Below are 27,771 nucleotides of genomic sequence, written 5' to 3'. Positions count from 1 at the left end.
GGTGGGCGAGGCGGCGGCGGGGGGCGGGCTCCCGGCGCCGCCAGGCAGCTCCTCCCTCCCTCCCTTCCTCGCTGCCGGCCGGGAGCCCCCGGCGGGGTGACAGCCCTGCCGAGCGCAGCCGCCCCGGCCGGGGCTGCGGAGCAGCGCCCGCTCCCGCCTCGGCCCGCTCGCAGCCGGCTCGCAGCGGGGCCGCCCCGCGCCCGCCATGTGGAAGCTCAACAAGAGCAGCAAAGTTCTGCTGGACGACTCGCCCGAGGAGGAGGAGACGCGGCCCCGCGGGCCGCCGCCCGCCGCCGCCTTCGCGGCCCCCCAGGTAGGAGCGCGGAGCCCGGTCCCGGTTCGGAGGGGTCGTGAGGCTCGGCCCGCTCCCGCTGCCCCGCTCTCCGGTGGCATGAGTAATCACTTTTGCCACCCTGGTGTGCCGGTAGGCTGGCCCTGGTCGGAGCTGGGAGTGTTTGAGCGGATCGTGCGACTGTCACCCGGCTCTTGGGGTGCTGACCGGCCTATCCAACCCTGTTTCCTTCCAGCAGCCGGCCTCCGGCGGTTCTGGGACTTGCTGCCCTTCATTCCAGTGTCTTCCTAGCGCAGGGTACTTTCTCTCCCAGCCCTAGGCAGAGGCGCCGCAACCCATCTGTTAAGCACAATACATGAAACAAGGATGTTTAAGAACATAACTTTATTTGCACGTTTGTGTAGAACCCTGATGTTTTGGCATGATTGCTTTTTTCTTTGGTTTCACTAAAGGTAGTTCGCTGTCTTTAAGTCACTACAATCTTGTTTGAAGGCTTTTGTTGTTAAGTGTTAAATTAAATACCAACAGTGACTTTCTCAATAAATAACCTGAAGGGAAGGGTATCAGTTGAGTATCGGGGAAAAGAACTAAAAAAAATCTTTGTTGACTTGCTTTCAAAAACTTGGTAGCAATTAGGTATCCATCCGGCTCGGAAGCCTGTTGTGCTGCCCAGTACAGCTTAGTGCTGATCTTCTGTTGCCACAGAGTTACTTTAGATATTGAATGAGTGGTTCTGAAGTGAGCAGTTGCCCAGGGTTGCAAAACAGTGAGGTTTCTTTTCAAAAGAAGGTACAAAAGCCTTCCCAGCTTTCTACCCCATATTTATCTTGCCTATCTTTCTGAAAGAGCTGGAGTGTGTCTGGATAAATTATCCTCACCTTGAGTTTCTGGTTGACAGGCGCTGTGAGTTGTCAACACGTGTGGCAAGTGCTGAAGAGCAGCCTCTCCCAGTCACAGCAGTTATTCTCTCCATCTTCCAGCAGCCACAGCCACCAGTTCAGCCTTGCCTTGCCCTTGCCCCTGCACACTGAACAGTAGAGCCATAGCCTTGCTACTTCTTTGGCAGCAACTGTGGGGAGTCGTACAGATAGCTAGGATCTCCTCCTGCAGAAGAATGGACATTCATTTTGGAGACCCCCTTCAGTGGAGTAAGGGGGATTGTGGGGTTTGAGGTGACCAGAAGTATCTCCCCCAGCCCCTCATACAACATCTAACCTCTGCCTCCTGCAGTTACTATCCTCAGGTGCTTGTAATCTCCCACAGTTTCTGCTAAGCTACTGGCTTGTACCATCATAGCCCTTGTAGACCTGCTCACCTCCTGAAACCCTCCTCGAACACCAAAAGTCACCAAAAGCCTCCAGTAGATCCCACTGACTCTTCACTGCTCCTCTTCTCTACCACTAATGGTCCAAGCCCCCTCTGAGGCTCCTGACTGTAGCCTCCCAGTCAGGAGAGGATACTTCAAACTTCTGTCCAGACAGTTCTCCCAGCCCTCTACTTTAGCAGCAGAGGTTGGAGTTTGTTTATTTCATTTTGTCCAGTCCAATTGTCTCTTACTGTCCTGAGCCTCTGTTCCATTAGTTGAAGTCTCAAGTTCTAATGGTGATGACAATGGTTTCTTGTGCAAAAGGTTTGCATTTTCATGAATTTTAAGAAAATTCCTTTTCAGCTCCCAGTGGAACTGGAATGCTGATTTTAGTGTTGTGGGGTGGCAGGAAAAAAAAATTATTCTAAGTCACTAAATGAAATATTCTTGAAGGTAAAGGATTTAGTAAGGTTAGCACAACTGTAGTGTAGCTTGGCACAGAGGCTGGAGTCAAGATTATAAGCTATTAGTTATTTTGCCCATTAAAATCAAAATATTTTGAAAAGAATGAAACGCCCTGCCCAAAATATTTAGCAGTAGTCATTTTAGAGTTTGTGTACACTTTAAGGAAGAGCAGACTGTACAGAAAGCTCTGACCACTTGATTGATATAGTAATTCTCCTGATCAGGGCAGCTTTTAGGTCAGCCATAGGCACAATGTCTCTAAACCATGGCTGGGACAGGTGTCAAGGGAACCAAATGCACTTGTTCAGCTTGTTGTAGCTGACCTGGTTCATGTTCCTTGCTTTTAGTATTTGAAATTCTTCATGTTTCATCAGATCCTGGTTTTTTCTCCCAATAATATGATTGTAAGGGAGTGAAATCCAGTAATGTGTAGAGGGATTTGGTAATGATCTGCACTCTCTGCTGCTGCACCCTGAGCTGTGTCAGCCAGCCCTCTGGCTTTGGAGGGCAGCAGCACCACGAGAGCTTGGAGGAGTTATGGAGGCATTCTTGTGCACCTCAGCTGTGCAGGGGATGCCTCAGTGTGTGTGTAAGTGTTGTTATGGTACAGCCTGCTGTGAATGAAGGATTACCTCATCGAGATGAGAAGAATCCAGGACGTCCCTGATTTTTTATTGTTGGAGCCAAAATCTAGATAATTAGTGTGAGTGCTTTTTAGTAAATTAGGAAGCCCAGCTTTAGATCTGAGGCAGAAGCTGACTGTTAGATTTAATTTCCTTTTCTGATACATCATTTGGTAAAAGAGGAGATGAACCAGACTCATTGTGTTTTGACTTTGATTCATGATATGTTGTTTTCCCAACAACCATATTTTGTCTTTATTTTCATTTTTAATAAGCAATTGGGAAGAAAATCCTTAAACTTTTACCATTCAGGCTATAAATAAGGCTGAATTTTTTTACTTCAAAGGCAAGAAATTGGTAGTCACATCTATGTCATTAAACCAAACCACGTTGGAAGTATTCCAGCATAATGAAATGTTGGTGCTGTATATTGTTTCTTCAAAGCTGAGAAAGAGTGAAGGAGTTCTCACTGTGCAACCTAATAATTAGGACATTGCAGTAGCAGACAGCAACAAAGAATTAGTCTACTATAAGTTAAAATAAAGCCCTACACAAAAAACCCCTTTGTTACTCCAGAGAAATTTTAATCATCCTATTTAGATATGGAAGCCTGATTTGGGCTTAAGCAGACATTTGAAATTGTGGACGTTCATAGTTTTTAAATAGAAAGGCCTAGTTTGATCTAAAAAAAAGTTTTGACAGTTCTGGTTTTGTGTTATAGAGAATGGTTTGATTTTGTTCCAGGGGAGAACAAAAACAAATTTTAGAACATGAAAATTGCAAGGGAGGGAACTGTCAGCCTCTGGCCATTTTTTAGCAAAAGTTTCTACATACATTCAAGTACTTTGAATTGTTAACACTTATTTAAAATAGTAAGGTGTTTCCTGAGATAAGAAGGACAAGTAAATTTTGAAACAGTACTTGTGTAAATAAATGTGTGGATTATTGTGAGGTTTTTTTAGACCAGACAGTTTTAGACTGTATCTTAGAAGTTAATTTTCATTTATGCTTTGAAGCATAAGTATTTCTAATTTACGCAATGAAGGTGCTTTGTTCACTGAAGTTATAATTATACATGGAAGGTAACTTGACATGCATAAATAGTACACACACATGAGATGAAATTAATGTGTTTTGTGTGTCTCTCTCTAAAAATATGCTAGAAATGTACAGTGGTGCATGCCAAACTTGCATTCAGTTTGGAATATAGTCATTATGTTTCAAACTGTAGTTGTTTTTTTGGAAAGGGAGAACTGCTGGGTTTTGGTTTCTGGAAGGCATTGTTGTGGCAGTTGTGCTAAGTTCTTCTTGATGCAATCCTACCATCAGTTCTCAGAGATGTCAATGCTGTGTCAATATCATGTGTAACTCTGACGTAAAATGGATCCACGTTAAAATACATCTATATATCAGGGGAGGGGATGGGTGTCAGGCTGACCTATATTATCTAATGAAGCTCTGTCTTTCATGTAAAAATATTTCAGAACCCTAGCCTTGATCTGTTCTCCCCAGTTGTATTTTTTGTTATGTTCAAAGAGAATATGTGCAAAAACATGTTTTATGCTGAATTTTGTTTAGACTTGCTCAGGATGTTTGAAGGTTAGCTATACAGAATTTTAGTTATCTGTTTTAATGAAGATATTTAAGTGCCTGGTACAATTTTAATACTGGCTTTCATCTTGGAATGAGTTGAACTCAGACAAGCCCTGCAGAAATGGGTGGGAGCTGAGCAGCTTTTCTTATGTTTTACTAATATGTCAAATAAGGGTATTTTTTAATTAAAAAAAATAAAGTAGAAAATGTTAATCCAGCTAACGCCTTTCCTTCACTTTCTAGCCATTTCTGTGTGTCTCAGGCTTTGCCTTCAGTACTCTAAAAATCCCATCATACCTTCTCCTCTCTGCTAGCCTGGTTTTTTTCCTCTTCATTGGAGTGGTTCTTGTGACATTTCAGTGGCATTTTCCTGGCTAAAATCCATCACCTGTATTGTGTCATCATCCTTGAACAATAGATTGTGGTACTGTCAGCGAAGACTTTCCCGAGCCTTCCTTGGCCTGCCTTTCTTGCTTTTCCTCCTTCCTGTCACATACAATCTTTCAGCAGCTTCTTGAGCGGGTCCTGTTTCTTTCTCACAGTCTTTCTGGAGCTCTGCAGAGCTGGCAGTGTCTTTTGGGGCTTTTGGCTTTCTAAGATTTTTTTTCATTTTTGAGGTGCTTCACTTTTTAATTTATACTGTCATTTTTTACACAGTTGACTGGGATCAGATCTGTTTTTCTGTTGGCTTATTCTGACTCTTAGAAGTCCACAAAGCACATATTGTCTGATTGGTCTCCTGTTACAGACACCATCACTATATATTTTTTTTCTTTCAGCCAAGCTTCTAACCTGCAAGTTGTCGGTGGTTTTTATCTATTGTGTGAAAGAGAATTTGTGTCCTAGACTTTACTGTTGTTTCCTCCATGAATTCCAGGTCAAGTCTGCTTTCTCTCTCTCTCTCTCTCTCTCTTTTTTTTCAATTATTATTTTTTCTTGCTCTCTAGACAGTTGAAATTCTTGTGCAGGCCCTCACTTCCCATACTGATGGTGATTACTTCCTCTGCAGCTTCTAATACCTATGTAGTGGTTTCCCATCCCTTAGTTCCTGTAAATTCCATTGCTGATATTGTGTTGTTGCTTATGGCATAAAGTTTGTCTTCCTCATCCTTCAGATTCCATTTCTTCAGCTGGCCTCCCTTTGTTTCAGGAAATTTGCATTTAAATCTCTGTCCTTACTTTCAAGGTCTTTCTTGGTGCATCCCCTAGCTCTCCCCCATTTGTCACTTTTATCACTTGTATCTCTCCTGAGCCTGTTCTGCTTTACTGGCTCTGATTGCCTGGCTTTGCCAGCAGCAGCCGTGTCTGCCCTCTCCCTCCAGCCCCACACAGAATTACCCACACACCCACCAGCATCTCCTCCTCCACAGCTTTGCTGACATCTGCTTTCCCTAAGTTATTTGCTGTGTCTTCTTGGGGTTTTGGGAGGTTTCTGGAGCCATACTCTCCTGCTACTGCTGGGCTTCCTACCATAAATATACAAAGTAAAATGTAAATGGTCTTGAGAACGAATGAATCATATTAATCCTTTACTGTTAAAGTAGGTTTATAATGTTTTCCTTGCTTTTATAGAAACTGTTTGCCAGACTGTGTGAGGACATCCATAACATAAGTAGAGTTACTAGAAGTTGCTGAACACTTTACTAGGTAGACTTTTTTTCAGCTCTGTCATCATCAAAGGTGCATTTCCAGCAAGTTTTGCTGCTGGTTCTCTGTGAGGAGCTCCAGGAAAATATCACACTGCACATGTGATAAAAGCACACATCAAAAGGAAGCTGTACGTGTGCTGCTGAACACTGTAACAGAAAATGATGCATTCAGCCCATTTTGCAGAAACTGTGCTCGGAAAATTGGTCATTACTCATCCAAGACCTTTATTGGAGACATGTAGTTTAATGGCAAATTCCATGACTGAGTAAGAATTGTATGTCAGCTACTGTCTTTTGAATTAGCATCTATTGGTTTGTTTTCTGGATAAGGGAACAGCAAATATCAATTTCTGCTATGGCTAAGTTGTTAAAAATAACTGACAGATTTTCAGCTGGAAATTTCATCAAAATTGAAAACTTCGCTGGAATAGTTAAATTGTTACAGAAATTGAATTAAAATTTATCATCTGACCTTATTTGCTTCAGCTTTGACACTGATGGTTTTTTGATCTTAATACAGCTGTTTCCATTTCATGAAGGATATTTAAAATATTATAAATTAGGTAAAACTAAATTCTTAATGACATATGAACTTTTAAAATATGAACTTTTAAAATTTTAAGGTGATTAATCTTTAATATTCTTCCAAAAATATTTCAGAGAAGCAAAGTCTGAGTAAGATGTATTATAACCTCTTCCTACAGACATACACAGTAATGTGAACACTTAATAGAGTAACCTTGTATATTGATGTAAAAACAGAGCATAGGAACCTGGTGTTCCAATGTTTCTCTTTGTAATGCCAATAAAATTCTTGTGTAAATACTTACATTCTGAAATTAATCTTCTCTGGTACATTTGGCCATTTATATCAATTGACAGTAAAAATATGGAAATAATTTAGATATTCTGTTTTAAAATGGAATGGAATGTGAAACAATAACTGAAGTGGTTGAATGAAACAGAGTTTGAAAATGCTAAGCAAGTTCTTAACAGCTGTGGATGCTAAATAAAAGAGCATCATCTTTATTATGAATACTGAATAAATTAAAATTATTTGAAAGATGAAAACTGGTTTCCCTATGGAAACAATCTGGTGAATAGTAGGCAGTTATGAGAGACTGGAGCCTAGAAGATGGAAGAATTTTTAAATATGTTGGATGGGTTTTCTTCTGTACCTGAAGTGGTCACCCAGACTTTTTAAAGTTAGTGGAGTGAAATAAGTTCTTTTGGAAATGATCTGAAGAATTACATCTTAAAAGCATGTTTCCAAATTAGTTGTAGACAAATTAGTGTTGTCTACAAACTACATGCCAAAATTAAAGTATATTCTTTAACACGCTTATATTTTACATTTTCTTTTTTTTTTATCAACAGAAGTATTTTCAGGTTTGCTGAAGACTGGCAGAGGAAACTTGCAGCATAGGAGTCACTGTCACTATTTAGATAGTTTATTATCATAATAAAGATGTTTTTCTAAGTGTAGGGAGCAATCTGGTGTGGAAAAGTATTGTTTATAGAAGAGAATAAATGAGTTTAAAATACCAAATCACTCTTAAGCAAGACTTTAGAAATGCCTAGGTTATTACTTTTCATTGGTGACATTAAAAGGAAATTTTCAATTTACACCATCTGCCCAGATGGCTGGTTTGATTCACTCATTGCTTTAGGGACATACAAATAGAAGATTGAGGTCTAGCAGGAGATGAAATATGGACGGGGCTGATCACATTATCTTCATCTCAGTCTAGGATTTCTCTGCCAGAAAGGAGCAGAGGCAGTTCACAGTTCAGCACTGGAGTTGTTCTGCTGAGCACATAGCCTCATGTCCAAGAAGAAAGTGATGTGTGACTGAGTAATGCAGCCTTTATTTGTTAAAATTGAAAGCCTTGTTTTTCCTTAAAGGCACGGTCACTTTTGTGTGGGTGTTCAGGTACAGTTCAGCTTTGTTTTTCAGCTGTGTTAAAGGAACACTGAAACTAGTAGAGTTGTTTCAATGCCCATTTCCATTTGATCACTGTTGCATCAATTTCCTAACTCAGAAAGCATATATCTATGCATTGAATTTTTCCAGGTGTATATTACAGGTGCAGCAAACAAAATGAGGCCAAATGCCACTGATCTTCTACTGATAACTTTCTTCTTACTCAATGTTTGAGTGTATTTTGCATTGGTTTTGATTCAGTTCTAAACTTAGATAAGCAGAGTGGCTTTTGCATTAATAATCAGCTTTAGTTTTGTTTATTTCATTTCACATTATATTAAAATCCTTCTCAAACCCAAAGAAATACTTTCTTTTGTTGGCTGTATTTTAAGATGGTGATTTGGCTATGTGATCTCTTCCCAATCTGTGTTGTTTCTGGTCAGGCTGTGTATATGTAGTTGTTCCACTGTTAGGTTTGTAATCAGTGTTTTGGGAATCTTTCCAACTTCAGAGGTTGACTTTCAGGTTTGTGATTTCCTGAATGATTTTTAAATTTTTTTTAACCCTTCTCCTCTCTTATCACTAAACTATTTTGCAGGGTTTGTGGAGTACTGGAAATTATGCTAAATTCTTCCCTGGAGTGTATCTCTTCAGATGCTGTTTGTTTTGGGATTTTTTTTTCCTACTTAAATGGTACCTTTGTGGTACATAACCCCTTTTGCATTTACAGGCATGACTACCTAGACTTTATACTACACCCAGTCCTTGATGAGATGCAATGATAGGCAGAGGGGATGCAGTAAGTCAGTGGAAGGACGAGAATTGGATCCAAAAGGACCTACTCTTTTAACAATAGCTTGTTTACTCTTATGTTTGGACAGCTAATGTGTGTGTATGTGTGCATGATAGGAAACTCCCCCAACTGGGCAGAGAAAATCAATAATATATAATTTCACTTACTAGAGCACAGGAAGGGCATGCAGGACAAAATGATGCTATTATTTCCCTTAACTCTTTGATGTTCAGCAGTCTTCATCTTGGCCTGAATTATGAAAGTGAATGATCTGAAGAGACTAATTAATTACTTTACCACAAAGGAAGCTGAGGGAAGCAGATTACAATTTTGATCTCTGTACAAAAAGGTTTGTGTGCTAGTTGAATTAGTCCCTTGAGTACCTTATGGTTTGCAGTATGTCCAACAAAAGGGCACTTGTTTCCTTGTGAAAACACTCTGTGCATACCAACCTTCCCCTGCCAGAACTGGAGGGCTATTCAAGCTGCTGATCAGCATTTCCCACTAGTGTTGGCATTTTCACCTAGAAATATCTAAATACTGTAATGTAGTCCAGGTTTTTCTTTTACATTGAAGTAAAACTATGAATTGTCATACCTGTAATCCAACCAGACTAAAACATACTGAAATAATTTCTAAGTGTTCCGCATCACTATGTGTTATGCAGCATGATAAAGAGTGAAGATGAGCTTTTTTGACACATAGCTGTACAGTAGATTGTCCTCTAAAGAAAATGGATCAACCAAATCATAGGCTTCCTCATCTCAGAATGGCAACAAAGCAGGGAATTTGTATCAGGAGAAGGGTGTAGTAATGTGCATCACATAAAACACAAATTATTCTGTGGGTAACAAGGGAAGATGGGTTGTAGTGATGTCTCATCTTTCCTCCTGGGTTCTTCTCAGTGGTGGCACAGGTCCCCTCCCTCCCTCTGCTCTTTTCCTCTGTATTTTTTTTTTGATACAAAGCCCGTCCCTCCTGCAGGGTGCACAGGTCCCTCCCTGCCATGTGGGCCATGGCTGGCTCTGAACCTCTATACCTGCTCCTCTCCCACTCTGTTCTTGCTGTGTGGCATTAGTCTGCTTCTCTGCTTTCCCTAAGGATGGATTTTTCACAAAACATTTTCACATCTAGTCTGTTGGAGATGAATTCAAACCTACAGGCTGTTTTTGAGCAAAGCATGGGATGGACATCAGAAGCACTCTGCCCACATGATGGACATCACAAGCACTCTGCCGTTAAACAAGTCTCCTTTTTTCTTCAGCAGTGCATTTGAAGGATACTGTGAATACTTTATTGGTCTTCTGCCCCAAAAAATGTATTTTAGGGATTGGAGTCTCACCAGTTTTTCTTGAGGGTTTAATGTATTTCAATCTTTGTATTTCATCTCTTTAAACTTTGTGTTGCCCACTTGCCATCAGCCTCATCATGCATCAGGGTTGCATGAGTATTGTTGCTGCAACCGTGTGTCTCATTCCTTAGGTGGTAGCACTTTGTATGAGTACCACTACCATGAGTAGTAACATTGTGTTAATACAGAAACACAGTCTTAGTTATCCCTTTTTCAAAGATGCAAATAAGTACCCTTTTTGGTACTATTTGCTGTTAATCATGTCTTTTGTTGACAGTGGTATTCACATTCTATTATGCTGACTCCCTAGCCCTATAGGGTGCTCTTTGCATTTCCCGGTTTTCCCCCTAAAAGCTTTCACTGTGAAAATGCCTTGCACTCTTGCTTCCTTGTGCTCAGCCTTACTAGAGACTCTATGCCTTCACACTCTGTCTTTTCTCTCTTCTGGAACATGATATCTCTATGTGCTTTCATAATTTTATTTTCCTTCCTAAGATACTTGAAGAGCCGGAAGAATTAAAGTGAGAGGTGTTATTTCTTTCAAAGGTACTAACAGTGTCTTGTTTGTTCTGGAGGTAGTATTGTTGGTTGTTGAAACTAATAGTTCTGCCTGCTCTGGATGTCTGAGAATTTCTCCTCTTACCATATTTCCCCTTGGAGCTTTCCTAGTTCTTGTTGATTTCTTTTTGTTCTTGGGAAAAATTTGGATAGAACAGGTGATGTATTCTCTGTCCTAGCAGAGACTCCATTGTGTTAAGTTTGCAACCTCATCCAAAAGTTGGAGAGCTGAGAGTGTTAAGGGGAAAGAGAGAGACTTCTGAATAGTATGTGTGAGCTGTTTCCATTTAAAACATGGTCAATGTTTCTTTTAAAAGTAGAGGTATAAAAAAGGAGTTGAAGCAGTTGAAGTGATTGAATTTGAGAGAGCTACACAAATCTTAACAGTTTTGGTATCCTATCTGCAATCCTCCTGTGTCAGGCAGCTAACTGAATTCGGAAGTTAAATAACTTGTTGCAATCCACAGGAAGCAATAGTCTCATTTTGAATGATAATATGAGTTCCTGACTTTGTGCTCTACCCCAGCAAGTAAATCTGGCTATCTACAGCTCACTCTATTCCAACATACAAATACTATTGAAGTATTGAGCAATGGTCTTCCTACTCTGTTCTAGAAATGCTCTATTCTTGTCCCTTGTATAATATAAAACATTACCTGAAATGTAGGTGGAAACATTGGTATGTAAATAAATATATATAAAGAGATGTAAATAAGTAAATATATATATATATATATATATATATTTAAAAAAAGCATGGGATTTGAAGCTGGTCTGTCAAAATGAAGCTGATACATCTGGGTCCCCGCATGACTAGAAATAACATAACACTTTTGTGCTGATTTTCTCACCTATTTTTGATGCTGTTAGCAAAGTGAAGGAGGCCTTTGACAATGCATAGGAGCAGGATAATGAGTGTCTTAGGTGTCTTGGGATGTGTGCATGTGGAGTGCATATCAACTCCTTTGCATTTACTTTAGGAGAAAAGGAAGGAGTTGATAAATTTGATTTTTAAAACAGTAAGTGGCTGACATAATCAATATATGGACCACAGTGAATACTGGAGATTTTGGGTAACTGCTGCTTCAAAGACACTTTGCACTTTTCTGTTTTAATTCTGGTTTTTTCCTGAAACTGGGGTTGAATATTTTTGGTCATATGTAGCTGTTCTGGCTTTGTACTTGGAACTGTTTGTATTTGTAGTCATATGTAGAGGAAAAAAAAAACGTAATAATTTTCTCATTGAAGTACAGAGTGAAGAAATTGAAAATTGCAGATTTCCTGAATTCTATGTCCCACTTTCTTTATCTTTGACCTCTAAAGTACTCCCAGCACTGACTTTACTTGCCATGTCTTGAAGAGAGCACTGATAGTGACAGGAGGGCCTGACAATATTACAATATTAACATAGCAGTTTAATTCAGAAATGGACAGAAATGCCTCCCTACTGAATAGCCTTCACAGGCATTTAGCACTCTAGTTTTCTTCTGAAATCTACAGTTCTGCATGGGGGGGAAAGAAATGTGAAGGAAAGTGTTTCTTTAAGTAAATATAGGGCTTTTTAATATGAAGAAGGAAAAAATCCTGGGACATTTTTCTCCCCCCAGCCCACAGAAAATGCATAAACCATCATCTAGTACAGTATTTAGAAACTCAGTGCAGATCTGAAAGAGTAAGATACTACCATTAAGATAAAAATCAAACTAATTGGACTAAATTTTTTATGATGCAAGGGTGTTTCTCCCTTTGTTGTATGGGGTTTTGGTTCTGTAAGGTTTGATTGTTCATAATTCTGAGTGTAGATTTATATTTTAGTAGTGGTGTTCACTTAGTTTTGTGTTGTAATCATCTTTTGTCAATTTTCTTTTATGATGTGCCAAATAGAATAAAAGCATTTGTGGATAGTCTAAAATGTGTCAGTTCTAATTGTCAAACCAAAACTGACTATGGGCCTTTTTTATCTTTATCCTTCTTTTGAGAATAAAGACCAGTTTCTTCAAGATGAAGTTTCATCTTCAGTGTCACATCTTGCAACAAAGGTAAATACCTGTTCTTTGAAAATGTAACATTTAATATCATATATATATATTTCAGTCCATGTATGTTAGAAAGTTTCCAGAATTTCATGGATAGCTGATTAAGGAATTTATAAAGTTCATTAATGATTTTATAATTATGTATGATCCTTGGTCATGGTGTTGTCACTGAAGTAATACTAGTGGTGCAGGATTAGTTGGAAAGCTCCCTCATTTGCTTTCATTAGTGGGGAGGGGAAGGCATCCTGGTTTGTTTTTTCCTCCCAATGATGACTATTAAAACACAAGATGAAAATAAGAAGCCACAGGAATTACTGAAGTCTAAAGAAGCTCTAAATTCTAGCTGCAACTGGCAATAAAAACATGAGGAGTAGAAGAGTTTGGGGTTGTTTATTCCATTATATGTCCACTGGCTCTCTGACCACAAGAGGTTAAGGATTTTACTTTTTATCTCTTTCAGGAAAGAAAAGTAGGCATGCAAGTTAATTTTTTTTACCTTGATATGTGTCCAAGAATCTTCTTTAATGTTCTTAAAATACATTAGTAGAAGATGAAAGACGTGGAAGTTATTATGATAAGCTAGAGCTTGTTTTGAAATTCCATAGGTATAAAGAAAAGTATTTTAAAATACATTCATTAGTGTAAGAGGATACTTTACATTAATATGTATAAACTGAACATCTGTGTCTGTTGCTTCTTTTTGTTCTGCTTCAGATGCAGCATGATTTTCCTTGAAAATAGAAGTCAGATTGTACTACACCTTTTTCTAATCTTTTGAAGAAGTATATTCTTTTTTATGAAAACATAAATTACCATATATTTTATACCAAATGATAAATGTTTAGGGAGAGAATCTTAAAAAGAATCTATTTTCTATTGAAACTTTTTTGCCCCTTTCTTAGTCATTCAGGAAGACTTACTGGGTGTGTGTTCTGACTTAAAAAACCAGAAATGTCACTCGATAAACCACTGCAGTATTTTTGTCTTTCAAAGGAAAACTCTCTTGTCTTAAAAATGTATTCTCAAGAAAGCACCTTATACTTCCCATCCCCTCTTTGTAAAAGCAATTTTCTATTTTATTTGGTTGTTCTGTTGTCTTAGACCAGTGTCAGTACAGTGATATTCCAGAAGTTCTAAATTTTAATGTGTTAATAAAAGGCTGATGAATTGCATGTGTGACCTTTCCAGTATACACATGCCATGAATAAAGTAGTCTCCACATTGCAACAATGTGGTGATGAGCAGCAGAATTCTTGAAGAAGGTGGTAGTGGATGAATAGTGTGTGCTCCTTGGGGAAACAGCCTTCCTGGTCTCTTAAAGCCTGAGTTTTAAGACAGTGTTGATGCCCATTTGCAGAGCAAAGCCTTTGACCTAAGTTTGGAGGTCTAAAATTGGGAGCTAGTCCTAAAGGCTGCAGGTGGAGCTTGGAAAATGTTCTTAGATCCTGCTCTGGCAGGAAGCTGCCCACTGAGCACTGAGGACAGGCTGATTGCAGTGCTGAACTTTCTAGTTCTCGCATCACAGCTCTCTTGAAAGGCAGGTACAGGTGGTTAAAAAACCTTGTGACATCTCAAAGTGAGGAAGCATGAGGGCTCCAGTGGTGCTCTGCAAAATGCAGAAATCTGGAACCTGTGTTCACACTCTGCCTGGACATGTGAATTAGAGAGTAAGTCCTCTGAGGAGTAACTGAGGGAGCTGGGAGTGTTCAGCTTGGACAAAAGGAGGCTCAGGGGAGACCTTTACAACTGCTTGAGTGGAAGTTGTGGGCAGGTGGGAGTCAGCATCTTCCCCCAGTTAGCCACAAACAGGACAGGAGGAAATGGCCTCAAGCTGCATCAGGGGAGGGTCAGGTTGCACATCAAGAGGAATTTCTTCACTGGATGCATGGTTAGCATTGAAATGGGAGAGAGAGGTTGTGGAGTCACCACTCCCGGAGGTGTTTGAGGAATGACTGGATGTGGCACTCAGTGCCACGGTCTGGTTGACCACCTGATGTTCACTCACAGGTTGGACTTGATGATCTCAGAAGTCTTTTCCAACCTAAATGATTCTATGATTTGGCCTCTGACAAACTCAATCTTTGGGGTCTCACTGCCGTGCTCAGCTTCTGAATTAAAAGTATAGTAGAAACTTCATCTGCAGTTGTTTGTAGGCCAGATTTTGAAAAGAGACAATGTTTTGAGAAACGAAATAGATCAAGAACCTTAATTCACGCAAAGCCATGGAACCTGATGAGATACATTTGTAGGTCCTGAGGGAGCTGGTGGAGAAGTGGCTGAGCCACTATCCAGCATACTTGAGAAGGTATGGCAATCTGATGGAGTTCCCACTGACTGGAAAATGGAAAACATGACCTCCATTTCCAAAAAAGGAAAAGAAGACTAGGGAACTGCAGACCGTTCAGTTTCATCTCTGTGCCAGGCATGGTCATGAAGTCAATCCTCTTGGAAACTCTACTAAGGCTAATGAAAAATAAGGAGGGAATTGGTGACAGCCAACATGGCTTCATTAAGGGCAAATCATGCCTTTAAATTTGATGAGCTTCTACAACAGTGTTACAGCACTGGTGAATGAGGGAGGAGTGACTGATGTCATCTGTGTGGACTTGTGTAAAGAATTTGCACAATCTCATTATCTTTAAACTGGAGAGACGTGGATTTGACAGATGGATCATCCAGTAGATAAGAAATTGGCTGTGTGGTCACATGCAAAGAATTACGGCCAGTGGATTGATGTCCGAGTGGAGGCCAGTGACAAGTGACATTCCTGAGGGATCGGGGCTGGGACAAGACCTGGCACCATCATTGCTGGGGACAGGGACAGTGGCATTGAGTGCACCCTCTGCAAGCTGGTGGATGGCACCAAATCGTGTGATGCTGTCAGCAAGCTGGAGAGAAGGGATGCCATCCAGAGGGACCTTGGCTGGACAGATGTGGGCCTGTGTGAACTTCATAAAGTTCAACAAGGCAAAGTGCCTGATCCTGCAGCTGGGTCGTGGCAGTCCCAAACACAAGTACAGGATGGGTGGGGAATGGACTGAGAACAGCCCTGCTGAGAAGGATTCAAGGGTGCTGGTACACAGCAAGAACCTTTGGTCTGCACGTCAGAAGCTGGCTGACTTGAGAAAATCCCCATCACCACCAATGCTTTAATATATCTGTAAAACAAATATGGAGGGGAGTTTTTAAATTTTGGTTATCTGTCTTCTTGCTCGTTTTGAAGAGGTTTCCTGTCATGTGGGAAGAATGCTTCTTTAGTTAAAGCTGATTGGTGTTTTTATAATTGTTAAACACTTAGTTGTAACTTTATTGATCTGTAGGATACTTATATAGAAAATTGTATCTCTAGCTTTTTATTTTAGCTTCATTTTTTTTAGGGGAGGAGTGAGGGAAACTGTGGAACAAACAATTATTTCTTCTCAGTCAAGGTCAAGAGGAAAATCCATTAATTTTGTTTATATTTATAAAAAAAATTCTGCAAGTGTTTTGTAAAGTGCCTCTTACTTAACTGGAGAGTTTTGATTCACCAGTTGTCAATCCTCTGTGAAAATACTTGTGAAGGTCTGCTGAAACATGGTCCAAATACAAATTTGTGGAAATCTCATTTCATACATGCTGAGCAGTGCCTTTTAAGGGATTAGCTGCTTAACTACAAAATGGTATTGAAAGTGCTGGTTCTCACTGCAGGTGTACAGCAAGAATGCCCTGTAATTGCTAATTTTGCTTTGCTGTCATGTGGCTTGCTCTAGCCCGCAGAGAGTGATTTCTGTGCTCCAGAGCCCTGCTGGCCTGGCAGTCTGGAAGTAGAAGAGTCTAACAGGAATATTCTGAAAGTACCAGTACCCACTCCTAATGCAGTCAGGGTAAATTCAATCATAGTTAAATCTCTTGCTTTGTGAACTGCTTGTCTTGTACCTCTAATTCTGTGATCCACAGCTCATTATTATTCTTTGACTTGATTGAGTTCTATGCTTTTTTATCTCTCCCATTATAAGATTTGCCTGTATTAACCACATTGATCTGATGTACAAGTTTACCTGTTTTCAGTTAAATTTACATAATCTTCCTATTTAGCATATATACGACTATATCTGCATACTTTTTTTGGATGCAATAAACTTCTGAAATTTGCTTTTTATACTGAACAACTTTAGTTTATACCCAGCTGTTAGTATTCCTCGTTTGTTGCCTTTTATCCTAATATTTCATGAACCTTCTTGCCCTCTAGCAGAGCTCTAATTATCAACTGTTCACCTTTGACAGTAAAATTAACTGAAAATCTTCCTAGTGATGCTTTACTGTTTCTCAGTAGACTCTTTGATTATTCATTTTCCTGTTTACCTATTATTACCTATTGTCTTTGCCTGTTTATCTATCATGGGAAGATTGTCATGTAAACATCAGAGTTTGTTGATGTGGTGAAAAATGGTGTCCTTGAAGTAATTTTTGGTAATATTAGCTATCAATTTTGTAGGAGACCTATCAATTTAAGGGGTCCTGACTCATTGTGGGGCATTTTATAAAGTTAACTATCAGTAGACATTTGTTCCCTGTTTTATCTAAAGAAAAAGTGCAGTCAATGTATGCAATTTGTATAAAGTTAATTCACTTGAATTAATACAGGTAACAGCTGAAGTCTTACTATGAAGGCTGAGATTAGAGTGGAGCATAGGGGTTTGGGGAGAACTATAATGTATGTACAAAGCTGTGATTATGGAAGAAAGCTGATAGATGACTGCAATTTTCAGAGAGTGCTTCAGATGTTACAATAGTTGCTGGTACAAAAAAGGTGCTGTTGCCCCTAAATTCCATGTACTTTATCTTTAATTAATTGATTCTTAGCACTAAACTAAAAGAATGCAATAAATGAGGGAGTTAAATTTCTGCTGGCTTAAGTAGTTGAAGCAATTTTCCACAGCATCACACAGGTACAAAACCATAGCATAAGGAAAGCAATATCAGGGAGCAGGCAATGGCCTGGGCTGACCCTTTATCAGATAAATCAGATCTGATAAAGCAGGTCTGCCTCTGTGATCCCCTCTCTCTGGGGATCTGTCTGACAGATGGGCACTGATCCTGAGGCACTGGCAAAGCAGAGGGAAGAGGAGGGAGCAGGAGAAACAGCAGACAGCTTGACCAGGGACACAGACCACATCCTTTGCATGATGTTCTAGGAGGGACTGCTTGTACTCCCACTTTCAGAAGATACACTAATTAGATGGCAGCTCTCTCATGGTGGAAAAAAAAGTGCTTCATAAGCTAGAAGGAGTTAAAGGAAAAGAATCTGTGCTCTGGTCTTGAGCTCTTGAGATACCAGTTGGAACAAACCATGATGGCTTTTCAATAGTTTGCCAGTTGATGGACTAATATGTATGTTTAATTTCACTTTTTACTGATTCTTTTAGGTGATTGAACAGGACATTGTTGCACAGGTTTTCCCAGCCTAAAGTGGAAGATACAGGAGAAAATTTATTAATTTATTAATTGCTGTCATAGTCAAACTGCTATGAGACCAACCTGTATTTCTACTTCAGAGAATACTGAAATGGCTTCTTGAGAAGTTCCTGCTTTGTTTCTCATTGATATTTTTGACAAATATTAGACTGCAGCATCCAACATGGTCCTCTAATTCTAACATCTGATGTTCAAGTTCAGTTGTAGTCAGCAATAATGCTCTCTTCCTTAATAAAGGTCCCCTATTTTTTTGACTGCCCCATGACCATTTCACTGATTTTTTTAAACTTAGATTGTATGCCTGGTTCTATCAGTCAGCTTTGATTTTCAAAGATCACCTACTCGAAGTTCAAACCCAACCCATCAGGCAGAGAAAGAAGCAAAGGTGGCAGGAGGCATGAATGTGATATCCCTGAAAAACCTCAAACATTAAAGGAGGCATTCTAGGGGTGGAAGCAAGGTCAAGTGACCTGAGGGGAATACAGATACCCTCTTTGAGTATGCAGGGATGGGGTCAGGAAGGATTAAACCCACTAGAGGGGATTTAATCTGGTGAGCAACAAGAAAGGTTTTTCTGCTTGTACACCAGCAGCAGAGAGTGTGAAGAGGATGGAGCCTGGCTGTTCTCAGGGTGCTCAGTGAATGGGCAAGAGGCAATGGGCACAAACTGAAATAGAAAAATATAATATAAAAATAAGAAAAAATGTTTTCACCATGAGGATGTTCAAGCCAAGGAACAGGTTTCTGAGGAGGTTGTGGATTCTCCAGCTGTGGAGATACTCAACATCTGGCTGTCCATGATCCTTAGCAGTCTGCTGAGGGTGACCCTGCTTTGAGCAGTGGGGTAGGACTAGATGGTCTCCAGAGGTCCTTTCCAGCTGTAAAGGATGGAATTTCTGTGAATTCTGAATGTTGAGTTATTTTGTTTTCCAATGACACATGGAAAAGTAGTTTAAAGATTTGAGAATATAATCAGGTCAGTTACATTTATAAACCTCCTAGGAAATTTTAGGAGTAGTACTTTTGTGTAGAGAGTTACATCATAAAAATTAAGTACTGAGCTTCTGCCAATGGATTGATGCTTTAAGCCCATCTCAGTCCTGTGTTTTCATACTTTGCATAACTTTAATAGTTTTACATAAAACAAGTCTCCAGTGTGGTGAGGAGTCAGCTTACTGAAGTGTTGTCTTTACTTACTGACCTTCCTTTGACATCCATTGCAGGGAAGCTAAATTGTCCTGGGATATGGGTCTTTCTCCAGGGGCTCTGTGAGGTTGTAAGTGATTCCCAACTGATTTACATTCTGGCAATCTGTGACTGCAGCAAAAGGAGATGGTGTTCAGGGAGAGCATAACATGGCTGGTGTGCAGGGCCTCTTCCCCTAACACCAAGATCATTGTCTTGAGGTATTAGAGGCTGCACCCCTTTAAACAGGGGGTATTCATATATGGATCTCCTGTCTGAATTGGTCTAATTTTTATTGTGATGGTTCCCTGCCCTTTTTTGCTATATGGCTGCTGCATGTCAAACTGATGGTTAGAGGGAAGGGTGACTCCAAGATCTCTTTCCTGAGGAGCTGTACCCACCAGCTGATAGAGTTGTAACTGTTCCAGCTGCACTCCTCAGTTGGTTAAAAGTGTTTAAAGAGCTCTGAAAAGAAACATGGAAATGCAGCAGGCTGTTCTGAGGAATTTTGTTATTATGTGTCAGCTATATGACAGCAGGATTCAAAAAACAAGATTGTTGCCTTAAAAACAGTTCAGTAGTTACAAAAAAGCTTCTGGAAGTGTGAAATTTGTATTTGACCACCGCCTCCACTAAGGTTTCAGTTCAGGAGTGTGCTGCACTGACAGTCAGGAGTGAGCTGCTCGCTCCTGGTCCCTGCAGTGCCAAGGTGCTGCAGCAGATCGGTGCTGGTGCAGGCAGGCACAGAAGAGGAGGCTCAGGCATGGTAGGCAGAGGTTCTGGTTTCACTCTTGGCAATTCCTGGTTTCTTTCAGCCTAGTCTGTTTGATATGTAGTAGGCTTTGTGCAGTGAGTTGTATCACATATTGGCAAAATGTGGTTTACTTGGACATCGGTGTTCTTATGCAGATTATCCTGAGAGTGTTTCCTTTGGAAACCCCAAATAAGTAGTGGATGTGTATCTTAAATGTTTAGTGTGCATTTCTCCTAAGGACTAGTTGAGAGAAGGAATAAATCAGTGCCAGTCTGGGTATTGGCCTTGTATGTACCTACCAACTACCATGGACATGAAAATATGGAAGGAATGGTACAATGTGCACATAGACAATGATTTACATACAGATAGGAAGAGTGCAGAGCTTGTAAAAGCTTATCCAAAGATCTATGCATAGAAATTTTCTCATTATTGTTCTTAAAGATATCTGTGAGTCAGAATTAGAAAAATGAAATTAAATTTTAAAAAAATCTAAAGTTAAAAAGTGTAGAAAGCTTCCGGGGTATTTTTGTTTGGGAGTTTTTGTTTTTGTTTTTGGTTTTTTTTTTTTGGAGGGGGATTGCTTGGGTATCCAGACAGAGACAGTGCAGCAAAGGTTGGGATTGCATTGGCAAAGTATGTACGATGTTCTAGATTAAAGAAGGTGTATGTACAGGTATTTCCTTTTTGTTACATTGGATATAAATGTATATAAATGCTTGTCTCCAAGCATTTAATCAGTGTTGTTCTTTAAAAGTACATATAATTTAAATGAAGCCTCTTCTGTGTCCTAAATTGCTATCTGAAAACTAGTAACAAGGTTCTATTTTTTCATAATCAGCAAATTTATTAGATGGAAATCACTTGATGTAGCAATTTTTGAAAGAAGGCAGCTTATCTATGAATTGCATCATCCAGTTTAAAGGGGAAAAGAGGTTTTAAGTGCAGCTTGTAGCTGTGTTTTTGCCTTTGGTGGCAAAGGTTCCTTCCCCAAAAGGCCTGAAGTAATAGAATTTTAGTAAGATAACAGATGATGGAGTCATGGAATGGTTTGGGTTGGGTGAGACCTTAAAGATCATCTAGTTCCAAACCTCTGGCCATGGTCAGGGACACTTTCCACTAGACATGATTGCTCAAAGTCCCATCCAACCTGGCCTTGACAATTACAGGGATGAGGCATCCACAGCTTCTCTGGGAAACCTGTTCCAGTGCCTCACCACCCTCAAAGTAAAGAATTTCTTCCTAATGTTTAATCTAAACCTACCCTCCCTCATATAAGGCTATTTCCCCTTGTTCTATTACTACTTGCTAAAACCTCCTGCTTGTCTTGACAACTGTGGTTTCGTTTTGATTATTATACTTCATAAGGTATCATATTTTTTAATATAGTCAAGTAACACTGACAGACTGTCTCTGCTGTTCTTACTGGATCCTGTGAAGAAGAGCAGCAACTTTCATATTCTGTGCTTGGCATTCAGTGTGTGTTTTTGTGAGCGTGCTATCAAAGTAAAAATAATCCATACCTAGTTATTCACCTTGATGGAGGGAGAATCAAACTTTTAATAAAGTTTTAAGAGCAATTTATGCTGTATGCTCAATGGTCACAGTAAATTTAGAGAACACACTGTAGTGCACATGGCACTGGTGAGCCAATGCTCTTACCCTTCTTGCTTGCAGGGCAGGGAGTTGTAGTTTGGTGATCACAGAGAGGGACAATGTGTGTAAAGCAGGTTAAATCTAAAGAGTTTCATAATGTATGTGGCTGTCCTGTCTGTCAACTCTTTCTAGACATGACAGTTTGTTTCATTTCTTGTCTACTGGAGCCCTTTAGACTGTCTTTAAAGCTGCCTAGATTCTCCTCTTACTGTGATATATTAAAATGGAGCCCAGCTGTACTTGATGGCATCCCAAAACCACAGAGGATTGGTATTGTTTGCTCAGCAAGGGAGAGCTCTTGCTGCAGTCACCAGACCAGCTCTGTTCCCAGGCATGGCAGCTCCAGTGAGCCCACGTGCAGGGGCCACAGCCACTGCTGCCTGCCAGCCCCAGTGGCAGCAGTGGCAGCCCTCTCTGTGCCTGCCAGTCTCTCACCCACACTGATGGGCATTTGCTGCTCTCCGTAGGTTCAAGGTGCAAGTTTCCGGGGCTGGAAGGAGGTGACCTCTATGTTCAATAAAGATGACGAACAGCAATTGCTAGCAGGATGCAAGTCTCCAAAATCCAAAGGGTGAGTAAAGCCATTTACAGTCGATCTGCTATTGAAATAGTCTATCTGGTATTGAAATACTATTAAAACACAGAAAATAGCTGTGCAAATTAATGGAGCTGGATGCTGAGGAACAGCAGTGCCCAACTGCTGGAAGTCAAATTGACACAGGAAGTTTTGTGGGCAAAGCTATATATACATTGAGCTTACAATGAATAAGGCGCGCTGTATTAGGAAAGGACAGATGATATTTTAAACATTTTTAGGCTTGTCAGGGAAGAAAAAGGAATTTAGCTGCATAATAATTTTCTTACTGTAGAAAAGTAGTAAAGGCTTCTGAGTAAAAGGGTCATTCTCACACTTTCACTATCCTCTTAGGGATTAATTATGGTTGAGTTTACGAATTCCCTTTTTTACATGCCTTACTCTCTCTTTTGATGTCTTACTCCACCTAGAAAGGTTAAGTGGAGTAGCTGTACTAGGATCTGGAAGTCTTACCTGTTGGCACTGAGCTGTGTTTTGCACAGTTGTGTGCTGGTGTGGTGAGGGCAGCTCCCTGGACAGAACACATTTCCAGGACAGACCATCTTCCTGTCACAAGTGTGTGTAGGCTTCCCCTGCACGGGCCGCCTCACAGCCTTGGTTACAAACCAAATATACCACATAGCAGTAGATCTGTTCCTGCCAAATATTAGCTTTGATAAGCTTGTATCAAAATGGCTGATTTGGTGTAGTAGGCTTTGTCTCCAGTTAACTTTGAAATAAATGTGTTTCAGGATGCAACACCACATATCCACATATAGGGAGTGTATGTGTATAAATAAACAATTTAGAATATAAATCCATAAATTTTATTTCCATTTGAGCCTCTTCCACAAAACTTCCCAAAAGTTGCCAGCCACTAATCCATGAGCCATCTTATAGGTGTTATTAAGATGCTAGGCTACTGTAATAATGCTTTGCAATTGATGCTGAATGTAAGAACCAAGTAATACAGTGAAGACAGCAGAAGTATGATAACAGAGTTACCACCAATGTAGAAAGCTATTTTGGTATTACTGCCTGTTTTTTAAGTTCAGGATATTATTCTTTAATTATACACCATGATTTTTACTCCACTTTTAAAGACACATGCAACTTTCAAGTGTGCTGTTTACAAAATACAGGAATGTTTGGAGTCTGTGGCTGGTTTTAGCAAAATGAAATTTCTGAGGAATCATAAATTCAAAATCCAGTAAAGGAAAAGTGATTTTTTTAAAGGTATTGGTTAAGTTGCTTCTGTTTAAATATGATAGAACTAAGCTTTCATTAATGGAACAAAGCTTTTTTTAATAGAAATGTTTAAAAGAGATTCAATGGTGAGTTTAGTTGTGGCTAAGGAATTGATATGCTACTACAGATAATGTTTTCAATTTGCTTTTTAGCTCATTGAACCGTTAAGGTTGTCTTTCATCCCTGGTGTTCAATCTTTCCTTGTGGCCCATTATTTGATTATATATATAATCCTGCATATAAAGTTATGCATAAATATTTGACATTCTGTAATTCAAATATTTCACACCGCAGAATTACTCAGGTTGAAGATTCTTAAGGGGATAAGAAAAGTAATAATATGACTAGCCTTTCAAATGTCTGAGAGAGAAGTTCCAGTTATTTTTTGGGTTTGGGAGGGGCATTTTGAGAGATCTTATCAGAAATACAAAACAGCTGTTATCACATTATTGTGTGGATTTTTATGAAAGTATTAATAAAAAAGCTTGGTATCTTTCAAGGCCTAATACTGTGTACATCAACTATTTTGAGGTATAAGGTTTACCTGGTAAGGTGATAGCAGGTATATGAAACTGAGTAACATGGTGAGTGTTAAAGCTGGTGTTAGAACATTTTCAAATTCTTTCTACTATTGTAGTCCTAGGTTCTTTAAAATTTGGTTTTGTTTTTTGTTGGCTTTTTGTTTAAGTCCTAAATTGTTCAAATGCCTCCTAAAATCTTTCATACATTTCCAAAGGCAGCTCTGTGGAGTTCACCCCACAGGAATGGGGGGGAGATGGTGGTGTGTCAATTCTCTTGTAATAGAAAATGACCATACTCAGTCCTCTTCTGATTTATCACTGCAGGATTCAGCTGTGTTTAGGTTTATGTGTATGTGAGGGTGTTTTTCCTGAAGCTGACAGCTATGGATGTGCTGCCACAGGCTGACAATGATTAGCACTCCTTAGTGTAAAACATGATTTAATTGAATGTTTATTAATAACTACTGCTTACATTCTTAAATGTATTTTTTTAATTAATCACGACGTCATTGTTATTTTCTAGAACAAACCTAAAACTAAAGGAAGAGATGAAGTCTGAAAAGAAGCCAGGTTTTTGGGACAGTTTGGTGATAAAGCAGAATGTTCCATCCAGGAAACCAGATGAGATTGAGGGATGGGAACCACCACAGATTACCACTGCTGACTCTACCAGTGATGCAGCAACTCCTTTAAGTGACTATTCAGCCTGGTCAGGCTGGGAAGATGAAACCAAAGGCTCCACAAAATACACAAACCTGGCCAGCTCAGGAAACAGCTCCAGGTGGAGTATCAAATCAGCTGGAAAGCTGGTTAGTATTAGACGTCAAAGCAAAGGTAACCTTACTGACAACTGGGAAGAACTAGAATGATACTGGTAATACTGGTGAAATACTTTATACATAAGAAGAGAACAGTTCCATGATTTATTCACATGTTTAAACCAAAATCAAATCTGCTCAATATTGCACCTTTATACAGTAATTTGTTTTATTCAGATTGTTATAAATTTTTTGCTCACCTGATAGTAAATTTTCTTATTACATTGTTAATAGCTATGTTTTCCACACTGAAAAAAAGTAGAGAATCTATTTTGTGCCTATATTTCACATTCAGACTTTGCAGTGTGTCAGATTGTTGGTTTTACCAAAAAAATGTAATTCCTTAGTGAATGTATACACTGGTTGTAAATTTGACTGCCTTATGAAGGAACTGCCACTAGCTTGAGGTCCTGCTTCTGGTATTTGAGGGCCATTCAAAATTTTAGTTTTGATGCTGTCCCTTTTAAACGAAGAATACCAATCCATGGCTTGCAGGGAGAGGGCTTGTACTTAGTACTGTTTTCCAAATCTTCAGCCTCAGCTTATGATTCAGCTTGTGCATACAAGATGCTTAGTGTCACATTGTGCTGTACTCTGTGTGACATGGGAAAATACTGTTCTGATGTAATTCCTTCCATTACAGGATTGTCACCAACAGTCAGGGTCTTCCAGAGTTGGGGTGGTTTTTGTGTTTTCGATTTTTTCCCTGCTTTTTTGGTTGTTGTTTTTTGTTTTGGGTTTTATTTTTTTGGTTGGTTGCTTTTTTTAATATTGAACTTCTGACAAAGCTAAGTTTCTCTGTTTGCAAGATGCATGTTATGCCAAAAAAAGAAATTACTGAAAATTTGGAAAACAGGATTGAGCAAACTGTAAGATGATGTCAGTATTCTGGAGGAATATTGAATCTGGATGTAGGAATAAGTTGCTTCTTATGGAAGGGCATATGTTTGCATTTTTTTACAATAGCTGATCCTTGTTTTACAAACAACCTTTTTGGTTTTGGCTGTGTTTTTCCTTCCTTCCCACTGCATAAGCAATGATCAAATTATACTCCAGCATTTTCAGGGTAGCTGAGTAACTGAGCCATTGCAAGTATGTGCATGCACACAACATTTTTGTTGAAAAGTTCCATCTTATTAGCTACTGATACTTTGAGTTTTTGGTAAAAGAAAGTGAAATGTTAAACTTGAGATTTGAAATGTATATATGACTAATAAAAGTGCCTCTTTTTAGCATATTGTCTCTCACTAGTGGTGCAGCTGATGTCAGATCCAAAGTCAATTTCTGTTTTGTTTATATGACCCACACAAAGATTATTTTAACATTCATGAATAAAAATCGAACCAAAAGTTTCATAAGAAATTAAGAGTAGAAATTTTCTCTCCTGATTGTTAAACTGGTGTAACAGAATTGAAACTTGACTGTCTAGCAAAATGGCCAGTGCAGTCGGAAGATGAAGCTAGCATGTCAGAGAAAATCAGCATTTTTACAAGAAAGTATAGACCTTTATATAACAGATGTCTTGTAAACATATTTTTGCAAGAAGCTTGTGCTGATGAAAAGGGATGCATGTGATTTTTTTTCTAAGCTTGTTTCTGTTACTGCCACATTACTCCTCCCTTAGCTCTCTTTCTCCTACTCCAATTCATGTGTAGTTTTCTGGCTTGCAGTTCCTGCATAGCTATTTTTTGGAGATTCCTGCTGAGATGTGCCTGGAGGGAAACTGTAGCAAAATGGTTTTAGTAGTTTGGGTTTTTTTTTCCTAATACTGATAGGATGCTAAAAGACATTGTTCTGAGGTTTACCAAAAAGAACGGTGATGTTTTGTGCTACAAAACAGAATCTTAAAACTGGCAAATATACTTGTAAAATTTGCATTAGATATTAAAAAGTATTCATAGGGGAGAAAAGGTTAGCATTTATATTGCATTGTTTAGTCTATGAGTAAACTCTATTTTTGCCTTGGGCAAATATATATGCTGAGGTTAATTATAGGAAAGAATTAGTATTCTTGGGTATAGTATGCTGCATTTTATAGTTTATGGAATACCCTCTAAGGCATGAGCTAGTATTTAATTTGGTTGTTGGTGCTGATCTGAAAGAACAGAAAAAGATTTGTTAGCAGCCCTTAATATTCTCAAAGATGGACTGAGAACTTTTAATTTCACTCCTGAAGAAACTATTTATACTGTGACTAGTAAGGGTTTTGCCTTGCACATTATACTGTCAAGTGCCTGTTTCTCACCTTGATGATGTGTTTGATGCACAGCTTAACTGCAACCTTTTTCAATTTGTTTTTAGATGTATGATAAAGAATATGCTCACAAATATGAAGCCTATTATAAAAGAAAAGTGGGAAATTGAGATATGTAAAATTCCAGTTTCATTCCTAGTGATGAAAGTTTTGGTGTGCTTTTTAAGTGATATTTCCTCAGAAATAACCATTTTAAGGATCAACATTATTAAATTTAATATAATTTATTGTTATGCTTTAATAATGTATTTGTCTGTTGAGAACTCACTGGTGTGAGCTTTCCTTCTCTCATGTTTATAAATGTGTCTGAATTTTCAGAATGGGGTCCTTTCATCTTTTACCTTTGTTAGATGCTTAACTACATTAAATGTTATGAGCTTAAGCTATACACAGCTCCATATGTGGAATAAGTGTAGAATATGTCCTTAATATTTGTTTTGAAATTACATTTCAATCTGTGTGAAATGTTTTAGAAGAAGGTAGCATTAAGATGGTATGATAAGATTGCACAAAATAAAATATAGTTTATATTGCTTTCTCGTAGCCAATCTGCATGATTGTTGGCGTGGTTTTAACGGGAATTAAAAGCTTTGTGTGGCTGTTACTAGTCACTTAGCTCTGAGCAAAGTCCTTTCTGAGTATTTTTATTTATTAGCATCATTTGCAAAAAGAAAAGTAGTATTTTCCATATGAATAAAGATTTAGTTTGAACTGAAA

General features: G+C 39.1%; 1 protein-coding gene across 2 annotated transcripts; it reads left to right on the top strand.

Moving 5' to 3' along the window:
• The first annotated feature begins 176 nt into the window (after nucleotides 1-176).
• On the top strand, nucleotides 177-27,771 carry TDRP (testis development related protein). 2 transcript variants are annotated; one of them, XM_058020369.1, is made up of 4 exons: nucleotides 177-313; nucleotides 12,534-12,593; nucleotides 22,107-22,210; nucleotides 24,506-27,771. In XM_058020369.1, the coding sequence occupies exons 1-4, from the start codon at nucleotides 206-208 to the stop codon at nucleotides 24,849-24,851; spliced, it is 618 nt and encodes a 205-aa protein (XP_057876352.1). In that variant the 5' UTR covers nucleotides 177-205; the 3' UTR covers nucleotides 24,852-27,771. The 2 variants fall into 2 exon arrangements, with proteins under 2 accessions (XP_057876352.1, XP_057876353.1); XM_058020370.1 differs by lacking the exon at nucleotides 12,534-12,593.

The sequence above is a fragment of the Melospiza georgiana genome, chromosome 3 (genome assembly GCF_028018845.1).
Source record: "Melospiza georgiana isolate bMelGeo1 chromosome 3, bMelGeo1.pri, whole genome shotgun sequence".
Lineage (NCBI taxonomy): Eukaryota > Metazoa > Chordata > Aves > Passeriformes > Passerellidae > Melospiza > Melospiza georgiana.
The sequence above is the reverse complement of the archived record's forward strand: the minus strand, read 5'-3'. Positions and strand labels throughout refer to the sequence as shown.

Excerpts from the sequence above, each read along its gene's own strand:
- TDRP (XM_058020369.1), top strand. The coding sequence starts at position 206 with ATGTGGAAGCTCAACAAGAGCAGCAAAGTTCTGCTGGACGACTCGCCC. Across the intron at positions 314-12,533 it reads CCGCCTTCGCGGCCCCCCAG|AATAAAGACCAGTTTCTTCA; the intron begins GTAGGAGCGCGG and ends CCTTCTTTTGAG. Across the intron at positions 22,211-24,505 it reads AAGTCTCCAAAATCCAAAGG|AACAAACCTAAAACTAAAGG; the intron begins GTGAGTAAAGCC and ends GTTATTTTCTAG.